Below are 12005 nucleotides of genomic sequence, written 5' to 3'. Positions count from 1 at the left end.
CAGCAATGAAGACCCAACACAGCCAAAAATAAATAAATTAAAAAAAAAAAGATTCACTCAAGTCCATAATGGCTGCTAATTTTAAAACTTAGGACACATGAAGATACCTGGGGTTGAGAATGAATGAGTTATGGGGGAGGTGGAGATACTGATAGCAAACTTAGGGAGATTTCAAAGGCACAGAAAGAAATTTGGTTAATCTCGTGTATTCTAGGTGGTAGGACTGAAAATTAGTGTTATCCTGACAATGGCAACAACAATGTCATAGTAAAGTAGTTTTTCTTTGAGTGGTCTCTTGTACTTGAAGGTAGAATAAATGGAATCCCATCTTTACTCTTGCCACAAGGCACAAATACTTGATTTCTAAATTGGAGGCCAGAGGAACCAGAAGCTTCCTTATGGAAAGAGATGGCGGAGTTTGGCGTTGAGTTCTCTCTCCTTGCTTAAAAGATCCAGGCTGTGCTTTTTGAAGGCTTCTGACTGCAGCCTGAGTTCATCGTAGGCCTTCTGGATCCCATCTAGCCGGCGCTGGAGTTCCCGGACTCTCAAGTTACTGTCCACGGCCACTGCCTCTTGTTCAAACCGCTCTAGTGCACGCCTCCTGGCCACATCGGCCGTCTCCAACTTCTCCTCAAGCTGGCGGATCTCTGCTTGCTTGTTCTGAAGCACCTTGCCCCTCTCCATGGACAGCTGCAACAGCTCGTCTTTCTCACAAGTGACGGTCTGCAGCCTGGCCTGCAGCTCCCGGTTCAGCTGGCTGTGTGCCTCCTCGGCCTTGGCCATCTGCTCCATGGCCTGTTGGTGCTGCTGCTTGAGGCTCTGCAGCTGGTTGCGCAGCTGCTCCGTGTCCTTGGTGTGGGCGCAGGCCTGCTGGCTCTGGAACAGCTCCAGCAGTTCCTTCTCTCGGGCCTGGGCCTGGCAGGCCTCCTGAGCGCTCCTCTGTTTCAGAGACTCCAGCTCCTTGGTGAGGGCCTCACTCCGGGCAGTGAGCTGCAATACTTTGGCCTCCTGGTCCTTCAGAGCCTGGCTGAAGAGGTGGTCATTCTCCATCCTCAGCTTCTCATTCTCCTCTCTCAGCTTGATGTTCTGACTTTTGTGTTCGTCCTTGAAGCGGATCATCAACTCATGGTTGGCTGCCAGGGTCATAAAGCGTTCCTCCAGCCTCTGGGCCTGCTCGCTCTTGGCCTTCAGTTTCTCAGCATCCTGCATCCTCTTCTCCTCCAGCTCTGTGTTGAGCAGCTCCAGGATCCGGCAGCGCTCCAGGGCCTCGTCTGACCTCCGCTTCAGGATGCAGATGAGCTGGGACTGCTCCTGGATGCGGGAGTACAGCTTCGCCTTCTCACTCTTCTCCTCTTCGGACAGTCCCCGGAGGTTTGCCAAGGCTTCCCTCAGACCATCCAGTTCCTTAAACTCCATCTCCTCTTCCTGGTTTTCTAGATTTTTGTTTTGCTTATCTAAGGGTTCTTCAGAGGGTGGGGTGTCCATCCTGAGAGCCGTCTCTTCCTGAGGCATCAGCACTCTCCTCTACTGTCGGCTGACTGCACGGCCTCCCCCTCCAGATTTCAAAAGCCACGGTGTTGCTAGGGACTCCTGGCAATGTCTAGCAGTCGTTTTTTCACCCAGTAAGGAGCCCTGTGATTGGTGGACAGGTCTTCAGAATGCTGTGAAGTAACCACAGGGGGACTCCGGTGAGTCCAGAACCAATCTGGTCAGGTTATACTTGCCTATCTAACCAGTCACAGCTCTCAGCCCAGTGTCTGGCCTGTACTGTACAGAGATGCCAAGTCCACCTGATTTCCAGCCAGCATCAGGGGAAGAAGTCTGACTCCACATAATTTCTTGTGGGAGTAAACAAATCAAGCAGTGGTGACATAGTCCTCTTCCCTCTCCCGGCTTCAGTGGTCATGAGAATAAAGTCCTCTCTGTGGAAAGTGTTGGCTCCTTAAAAAATTTGCAATCTATAAATACAAAGTAGCAGTAGTACTCTGAGAGCGGTGATCCTAAATGGCTGTGAGTTTGTACCTGTAGTGTTTAACACACCTCAGAGAAAGAGCAAACCCCAGAGAAATTTCTTTCGTTTCCCGAAGCATTGTCCCCAACTGGGAATACATTTTATTAGCTATTCAGCACTCCCTGTTTTACCCACTGGCACAATAGGGTTACAGAGAAAAGCTTAATGGACAATATAGACGTGATAAACATTAAAACAGAAAAAAGAATCAAATGAGGCTTACCTTATACACACCAAAGTCAATTCCAGATGGATTAAACAGTTAAATGTAAAGACTAAAATGAAAACGAAGTATTAAAAATGGAAACTAGAGGAAAACAAAGGTAAGTATTAAAGTTCTGGGTCAGGAAGGACTTTCTTAGCTTAAATATTATGTAAGAGATGAATAAGGTAACACTCAATTTGACTTAAACATCTAAAGTTATATATAATTTAAAAAATTATGTGACTCTGAGGTCTGGAGCCCCTTCTTTCTCAAGACCTGCCTGACGTTTTAGTTTTATTCCCTAGCCTAACACCAGCTATTGACGTTTCCCTAGCAGGCCCTGTCTGTAGGTGTTCCCTCTGCCTGGAATGCTTTTTCCCACTTTGTCCCTTGTCGCTCTAGTAATTTACCCAGCATTTTATACTTAGATAAGAATCACCTCTCTGTGAAGCCTCTCCTAGCCGGTAAGTGTAGACGTGACCACTCACCTCTTTTAGTGCGGCCACTCTAGTCTATTTGTACTTCCAACAGAGCATATGAAAGCCTTACTGCACTCATCATTTACTCCCCTGCCTTCCCCTGTTAAACTCTGAGATCCTTAGGGGCAGGAACTGTGTCTGTTTCATCCTTGATGACTAGACCAATGCCTTGGGGAGACTCAGATAAATATGTGTTGAATGGATGTTGAAGGCAAAAATCGAATAGAGAAAACTATCCACCATAAATATGACAGACAACAGATTTATATTTTTACAAAGAGCCTGTACAAATCAATAAAGCATTAACATCTTAAAAGAGAAATAAACAATTGAATTCACAGATGAGGGGACAGAAATGGCCAAGAATTGAACCCTATCAGGGATCCAATAAATATAAGTTAACATTAGATATCATTTCATCTATCAAATTAGTCAAAAATTTTCCCCTTCTTTTAAGATGACCCAGATACCTGGTATTTAAGATACCTGGTATTATTATTTAAGATACCTGGTAAGGGTATAGTGAAATAGGTGCTCTCTTATACCATGGTAAAAGTCAATTGATGTATTGAGAACTTAAAACACCTTTATGCCTTTTGAATTAATGATTGTCCGTCTGGGGGAGATCTTTGCTGAAAGAAAGGCCTTTTTCTGAAAGAAAAAGTTTTGCTCCAAGTGTGGTTTATAACGGCTAAAAGTTGGAAACCAAAATGTCCAAAAAAGAGAAAATTTAAAGAAAATTATGATATTTTCATATAATAGAATATTATGTAGACATTAAACATTATCATGTTTATAGGTAATTTAATGGCATGGAAATACTTGTGTTTGAAAGATAATTGAAAAAAGCGAGATAAAAAAGTTAAAATTTAGAATGATATTAATGATGTGAAAACTTAAGCACAGAGCAAAGAGTTAGCTATTCCTGCAATCACTGTTAAGTCTGTGGTCAGACTTAATTTCTCAAGTCATGATGATAAGGAAAAAGCATGGGGTGTTATTATACATGGATGGATTTTTAAATGCTTCAGGTTTCACTTAGAGCAAAATAGATCTGAAAGAAGAGTTCGAGATTTTTGCTTTGGTCTCAAAGATCAGGATCTCCTGTCCCACATCCTGAATCTGTCTATCAGGGAAAGCTTTCACCGGCAAAAGGCTCAGAAAATCTCCTGAACTAAAATTTTAATAACTCAAATTGTAGGTTATTTAGGGTTTATGAAAGTGAATTAAAAAATGTGAGCGAAACTTATTTTTAATTTCCCCCTCACATCTCTTCTTCACTTTTCCTTAAATTTCAAGCTTCGTATACTGAAATGGAACTTGAAAAGTTGAGGCAAGTGACTAGAAAATTAGAATAGTCCTCTTCATTTAAATAAAAGGGTCAGACATACATTGAAAATTTTATTTGCTGATTATCATGTATGGTTGTCTGATGTAGTAAAGTGAATTCACAGAATATGTTTCCTAAGAAAAGAAAAGAAAAGAGGAAAAATACTCAAGATGTTAATAGCAGTGTTCTTGAGGATGAGCTTACGGACGCTTTCCCCTCTCTTTGTACCTAAGTCCCTTGCACATAATGGATGCTCAATGAAATCTGTTGATTAAATACATTTTCTACATTAGGAATATTTTATATATCTCTTCTACATTAAAATTATTTTAAATATTAAATTCATAGATCACTTGTCAAGGTTAAGAATCTCAAAAGATCCTAATCAGTATTCATTCACTGATTTATTCAACAAACATTTGTAATGTATGGTGCGGTGCTAGATGCTAAGTATACATTAATAAATTAGGTATATCACTCTTCTCAGAGAACTTTCAGTTTAGTAATAATGACTTTTGGCTCCTTTCTGCCATGGTTTTCTTTGTTATGCCATTTTCCCACCTACCTTTGACCCTGAAGGTATCCAGTATATATTCCAGAGGTCCAAGTCATGAGCCTTGGCCAATGTTCTCCCTAGTGGTGACCAACGAGTTCCCTCCACTTGTCTTTGTTAAGTCTTTTAACATCTCCTTTTTAAAGCTGCTATTTACAGAGTTCTTCTATATGCCCTACATAGTACTAGGCATTTGTACATCTTCTCTCATTTAATTCTGACAATATTCTTGAAACATAGGCATTATTATCCACATTTTATAGTTGGCAGGGAACAAAGAAACTAATGCACAGAGAGGTTAAGTTGTCCCAGGTCACTCAGAGAGTAAGTGATAGAGACAGAATTCAAACCCAGATTTTTTGATACTGAACCCCATGGTCTTTAGTTCATCATTCATTCATTTGCTTAATCATTCATTCGTTCAATTCACATACTGAGAAACTGTTATGTCCAAGGTTTGCAGTCCCAGTTCTTAAGATAATTACCATCTAATGATGGAGACAAATAATAGAAAAACAGCTATTCAGTATGATAACTGCTAACATAATCATGGATCAATTGGACACATCACTCTTCTCAAAGAATAAAAATAGGGGCACAATGATCTGAAATCTGATCCCACATCCTGACTGAGGTGTTGAATGTGAAGAGTGAGAGTCTTCTTTTTGTAAGGCTGAAGAAGAACCAGTTCTTTAGGAACAAGTCAGCCAAAGAAGTGGAAGGAATGTTCTGTGATTGGATCAAATGTGTGGGAGCATTTGTTTTGTAAAACAAACTAGTGAAATTAGTGAATGAGCCTGTGGGGGAGTGGAGACAGGAGAGGAAATAGGAGAGCAATCCCAAAGGAGAATGGGGATTCTTCTTGGGACAAGAATTCTTCTTGGGACAACTTAACCTCTCTGTGCTTTAGTTTCTTTGTTCCCTGCCAACTATAAAATGTGGATAATAACACCTATGTTTCAAAATATTGTCAGAATTAAATGAGAGAAGATGTACAAATGCCTAAGAGTACAAGAGAAGGCAGATGTTCGGGGACTTTTTACTTAAATGGTGAGTATGGATGAGAGATGTACAAAGAAGTCCAAGCAAGTTCCCTGGACGTAAGCCTAGGCTAACAGTAATCATGCTTTGGTGGGCTCCTAGGCCATGTGAACAGGTTATGCAGTTCCCAGGATCCTCACCATCTACTTAAAAGCTGCAGCAGTCATGATGGTTGGGGAAATTTCGGCCTCCCTGGAAACAGTCAGCAGTGACTCTTTGGAATATTATTTCATTTTTTGAATAATGGAATTTTGAAGCATTTTCACCAAAGGGGGAAACAAATTACATGGCTACCTAGCTCTTGATTTCTCCAGTGCCCATGTGTATGATACCCTATTCTTCTGAAAATGGATCACCTCTCCCTGGCCACAGGGTGGACACATAATCCACGCAGGGCCAAGCATAAGATCTTACCCTATCCATTCCTGGCTACCGTGAGTGGTCCAATAGGTGGGGACGTGACCCAAGCCTGGCCAGTTTCTCCCAGAGCTCTCTCAAGCTGAATCCAGGAAAGAGAAGTGCTTTAGCTGAGAGCTTGTGATGCTGGAGCTGCCTGTCCCTGAGGAAGAGGAGAGACAGTATCTGAGTTCCTGGTTCCAGCCCACGAGTCCCCAGAGTAATCTAGTTCCTGTAGTACTTCCTTAATTCTCTGGGCTAACAGTTTATTTCCAATAAATCCCCCTTTGGGGCTTATTTCTGGTTGGGTTTCTGGAAAAAGAAAAAGAGCCCTAAAACATGCAGTTCAAGGAAATGCCTCCAGTTTAAGAAAATAAAAAATTTCAGCAGGGACTTTGCCTAAAAATCCCACTGGATGAAAAGTCTGTCAACTTGAGTTCACCAAAGAATTCAGGTTGCCTACACTTTATAATGCATGAAAATCCCATTTAGCCTTCCTCTTGTAGCCAGGTGAGATTAAAGCTTTTATAGATTTTTTCGGAAAAACAATGTGACACGACATCCCCTTGGATGACCCGAGGCAGTTGGAAGTTCTGTGGGCAGATGCAAGGATGGTTCTATTGTCCCCTCTGGTGTCTTGGGGATCTGGGGATGGGGGAGGTGGGCATTCCTAGTCCTAGATGGGGAGATACTAGGACTCATCTCATTCATGCTTCATAGCTGGCTGGATGCTGGCAGATGGCTGAGCAGGTAACTGAAAAAAGGGCTGAGAAAGTAGCTTGTACTATGAAGTGGCAGGAGCTGGAACAGGATTTGCACTTCTGCTATGGCTCCAGCCGATCTTGGAGATGTGCCTCCTTTCACCTCATCTTGTCCCTCCCTGCAGCCAGAACAGGAAGAGGAAATACAGCTAGATTAACCACCCTCCTAAAAGACCTTGAGAGACAATGAGGGAAGGGCGTTGTTTTAGGTTAGTTGCTCTTACTGGCCAGTGGGTCGAAGGTTCTAGCATCTGTTTCGGGGAAAGGAGGCAAGCACTCCAGATGTTTTCAATGACATTCGTTAGATACCTGTTGTAAGATCTCACCCTCCCCTCACCACCCAGGCTTCCCCCAACCTATATTAAATCAGGACTTGTTTTGAGATGGTGAGCTAGTGGGGTTCTAAGGGGGAGTAATGCTTTATGTATCAAATGACTCAAAAATGTCTTTGTGGAAAACTTTAAGAATAAATGTTAATGTATCTTCAAAGCTTTTCAACTACTTTTTTTTTTTTTTTTTAATTTTTGGCTTCATTGGGTCTTCATTGCTGCGCGCAGGCTTTTCTCTAGTTGCGGCGAGCAGGGGCTACTCTTCATTGCAGTGCGTGAGCTTCTCATTGCGGTGGCTTCTCTTGTTGTGGAGCACAGGCTCTAGGCACGCGGGCTTCAGTAGTTGTGGCACATGGGCTCAGTAGTTGTGGCTCGTGGGCTCAGTAGTTGTGGCTCGCGGGCTGTAGAGCACAGGCTCAGCAGTTGTGGTGCATGGGCTTAGTTGCTCCAAGGCATGTGAGATCTTCCCGGACCAGGGCTCGAACCCGAGTCTCCTGCATTGGCAGGTGGATTCTTAACCACTGTGCCACCAGGGAAGTCCCTCAACTACTTTTTAAAAATAAAAGTTCTACTCTTAATAACACAGCTGAAGCTTCCCATTTAGAGGAAATGATGCCCAGAGTTGCAGTAAAGACTCTGGAGAAATATTAGCCCAAAAGTTCTTTAGCCTTGCTAGGAAATTTAGATTTTAGGGTTCTTAACATAAAGTATTTCATTTAAAACAAGAAGTAAGATTAATTTGACAATTAAATCATATAATAATTTATTCTAAGGGTTTTTACAAAATACTTTATGAAAATTATACAGACACAGGAAGTACAGTATAATTTAACAATTTTCATTCTAATTAAAACTTTGTTGCAAGGCATGTCTGAGACCACTCTCATGCTCTTTTCATATAGTAGAGTTATAAGAAAAACAGAATCTCATATATGCAAGGTTTTTGTTTTATATACGGCACTCTATTACAAAATACAGGCTTGAGACTTACCTTAGGAGAAAATTAAGCTCAAAACTAAATTCCACCTATGGCCAGTGGGTGGCACCAAAGCACATTTGGGACTTTAACACTGGGAAAAGGGAAAGTTTCTCAAGGCAAAAAATATACGCAGTAAATATAGTCTCATTGCCCTAACATGGAATTCCATTTTCAATAGAGATTACAGAGTAAATAGTTTTCTTATGAACAAATTCTTCATCATCACTGATATTCTGCCTTTTTTTCCCCTCGTAGGAGTATCTTTCAGTCACTCTTCTACAAACCAACATTTCTTCAGTTCATGCAAGGGTTTTCAATGATCAAGTGGCAGGCCCTTCTAACTGTAGCACAAAACTGTGGTTTGAAACACATGGTGGTGGGACTTCCCTGGTGGTCCAGTGGGTAAGACTCCACGCTTTCAGTACAGGGGGCGTGGGTTCGATCCCTGGTCGGGGAATTAAGATCCGACAAGCCTTGTGGCATGGCCAAAAAATGAAAGAAAAAAAAAAAAAAGAAAGAAACACATGATGGCAAATTGGAAAACTCTTTTCATTAACAACACCCCACATTTAATTATTTTTGGCAGCTTTTTCTTTGAAGGAGCAGCAATGGTTTGATTTTCTTAACTTTCTCAAACATCTTCTTTAATGTTGGAGTCACAAACACATTACATGTTTTGTTATCATTTAAGTCTCTTGGGCCTTGTAACCAAAGAAGTACATGCAGGTTGACTTTAACATGCTGTGTAGCATTTGTTATGGCAATAGATAGAAGGTGAGGATCTCTGTCTACACAGTAACATTTTTAAGATCAGATTCCACGTGTTTAGTAGTTTTCAGTGGAGGAGCCAGTGGACTTTGGGTTCACTTGGAAATCTTGGCAATCAACAGCATTCTAAGAGGCAGGGTTGCTTCAATCCAAGTGTTGGGGGAATTTACCATCTTTTCCCAGAGAGCAACTTCCTCTGAAGTAGAGTCCATCCAATCCACTTCAGTACCATAGCTTTTCCCTGGAAAAAAAGGGAAGCTTTGCATTTAGAAAGGAATAGCTCATTGGGAAAAAACTGAGTCATTCCCTAATTATAATCACCAATGGAAACAGTTAGGAAGAGTTTTAACATCACCAGGAGGGCAGAGAAAGAACTGTTTAACCATCTGAGATATCCAATAATGGGACCCACCACAATTGGGATTATTCTCATTACTCTCAGAGTAATGATTTCTCTTCACATCCATATAAAAGTTAGATGAGAATCTGTCAGGTGCATAAGGGGATAGTAGGGAGGATTCCAGCATTGGGTTGGAAGTGACAGTAGGTGATCTCTAGGAAAGTGTGGTTACAGCTTTAGTGTCTAACAGACTCGATTTTGAATCCTGGCTCTGCCACTTATTAGCTCTGTTTCTTAATTTCTTGGAACATCAGTTTCTCTGGGGCTAACATTAGAAACAACTCATAGAACTGCTGTGAGGATTAAATGAAATAATGCAAATAAAGCACTTAGTACAGTGATCAGTGCTCCATAAACATTAGTTACTATTATTATGCAAAGCACACTTTTAGCCATGAAGGGCCATAAATGTTTTTTCAGGAAAGAGTAGTGATGAAGGCTTTTCTGGTTTCCCCCACAATAACTTAAGCTCTGTGTGGACAGACATTGCATCCCGTTAATCTTTGTATCCAGAGTCCTTGGCACACAGCCTGACATTCCTTCACTCATTCATTTCATTATACTTAACAGAAACAATATCTGTTTTCATTAGGAAGAAGCAAAACAACAAACCAACCAATCTCTAGTGTCTCCAGAGCATTTGACTCATGGAGAATTAAAAATGTAACAAATGTTACCTGTTCCAAAGCCAATCCGAAGACCTCCCAAAAACTGGTTGGTTAATTTGTAATGGTCCCAGACAGTAAGCTCGACACAGGCTTCCGTCAGGTCCTCGGGCCTGAACCCATCATACACCATGGTGTGGTTGAAGACAGGGTTGGTGGTTTTCCCCACAGCTCTTGTCTTCTGGCGACTTTTCCTACTTGTATCTGGAAGGATGGTACTACGAAAGGAAACATTATTGTGAGAGCATTTTACTAAGACAGTAAACTCATGCTTTCAGTGTGCTTCAGCTACTGGGGATTGGAGAGAGGAAATGGAAGAAAAAAAGAGTGTAGAGAGATGGTGATGGTGATGGCGATGGTGGGGCATCCTGCCGGAAAGACTCTCTGCACCAGAGTGGACCACACTTGCTTGGAATCCTGACTCTGCCACTTAGTGGCTGTGTAGTATAGGAAACTGACTTAACCTCTTAGACACTTGCTTCCTCATCTATAAAATGGGAATGGTGATGCCTACCTCAAAAGGTTAATATTAGAATTACATATTAAGCAAACAACTTAGTTCAGTACCTGCACTTAGTGTTTACTACGTAGCAATTGTTTGTGGATTCCTCTAAAATCTATTCCTGATTATCTGTGATAGCCTAAGAAATCAGTCTTGTACAGAACTGCAAAAGAAGAGAAACCTCTCCAATTTGCTAGATTTGACTTTGGGAATGAATTATATTACATATTTGCAACTATTTATATTTACTTTATGGTAAAAAGTGAAATTAATTTAACCTACCATGTCTCTTGTGCAGACAAGAAGGGCCGGGACTAGTCTTGGAATGGGAGACTGACCTGAGCTGAAAAACTTATCAGTTGACATCTATGAAGAATATGTATAGGGAAAATCATAAATAAGGTCATATGAACTTAAATAGCTACAATTGGTCTTCTGGTAGAATCTATATAGATAAAATTAGTCAGAGAGAGTTAGGACAGAACAATAATATCTGTTTAGTTAAGATGCCAAGCATTTATATTACAACAGAGAAAAAGGTTGCAACTTAAAAACCCAAATTGTCTTAAACTCTTATGAGCTAATTATTAGTATGGGTCTATTTAGCAAATAACTTCCCAGATATTTACAGACTGATGCAAAAGGCCTTTTGCAAATGGGCCACAAAACAGATGCTCCACAGAGGATCCAAGAGTTGTGGCATCACCATTAGCCATTTCATAAACTCTTTAGTATTGAATATTGTCCTCATCAGCAGATGTACCTCCTAGAAGACATTACGTATCTGAGTATGTGATCTCTGGTTTCGATTGTATATATTCCCTCTTATCTTTATGATTTTAAAACTAAATGAAGTACTTCCCTGGTGGTGCAGTGGTTAAGAATCGCCTGCCAATGCAGGGGACACAGGACACAGGTTCAATCCCTGGTCCGGAAAGATCCCACATGCTGCGGAACAACTAAGCCTGTGCACCACAACTATTGAGCCTGTGCTCTAGAGCCCGCGAGCCACAACTACTGAGCCTGTGTGCCGCAACTACCGAGGCCCACGCACCTAGAGTCCGTGCTCCGCAACAAGAGAAGCCACGGCAATGAGAAGCCCACGCACCACAAAGAAGAGTAGCCCCCACTCACAGCAACTAGAGAAAGCCCGCACGTAGCAGCGAAGACCCAATGCAGCCAAAAATAAATAAATAAATTTATTTTTTAAACCCCAAAAGCAAAAAACTAAATGAAGCCTTGGAGAGGGTTCATGTCAAAGATCCCTCTAGCTCAAGTCGCCACTGTCTCAAGTTAGTTTATTTATACTACTACTGATGACTTTCAGCATCACAGATACAGAAAAGTAAAACCAAGCAGCAAAGGCCAGGCTATTGTAGAACTGAGGGTGGAGAGTTATCAATGCTGTTACCATTTAACAAAAGAATTTAGATGGCTGCCCCTTAGCAGTGGTAGATCAAGGCATTCCTTCACCCAGATGTGCACTTCTCCAGTTGTAGGAAGCTTTTTACCTGTAACAGAAAAAAGAGAGAGAAAATGAAATTCCACTGCCATTCCTCTCTTGGCAGTACTGCATCCAAAGATGC

General features: G+C 41.5%; 2 protein-coding genes across 2 annotated transcripts in view; both read right to left on the bottom strand.

Annotated features, from left to right (window-relative positions):
- Window positions 1–396: 396 nt before the first annotated feature.
- On the bottom strand, window positions 397–1512 carry CCDC89 (coiled-coil domain containing 89; the record flags this gene model as incomplete). The annotated part of the gene is made up of 1 exon (XM_082845767.1): window positions 397–1512. The coding sequence occupies one exon, from the start codon at window positions 1510–1512 to the stop codon at window positions 397–399; it is 1116 nt and encodes a 371-aa protein (XP_082701893.1).
- Window positions 1513–8416: 6904 nt separating this feature from the next.
- The window catches only part of SYTL2 (synaptotagmin like 2), a 100233-nt gene continuing 96644 nt past the window's right edge, over window positions 8417–12005 (bottom strand). The window contains 3 exon segments of the mRNA XM_082845623.1: window positions 8417–9093; window positions 9930–10135; window positions 11831–11930. Of these exon segments, the coding sequence (XP_082701749.1) occupies window positions 8948–9093; window positions 9930–10135; window positions 11831–11930 (452 nt within the window). The 3' untranslated portion in view covers window positions 8417–8947.

The sequence above is a fragment of the Leucopleurus acutus genome (genome assembly GCF_964270905.1).
Source record: "Leucopleurus acutus genome assembly, chromosome: 8".
In the NCBI taxonomy this organism is placed as follows: Eukaryota; Metazoa; Chordata; class Mammalia; order Artiodactyla; family Delphinidae; genus Leucopleurus; species Leucopleurus acutus.
The sequence above is the reverse complement of the archived record's forward strand: the minus strand, read 5'-3'. Positions and strand labels throughout refer to the sequence as shown.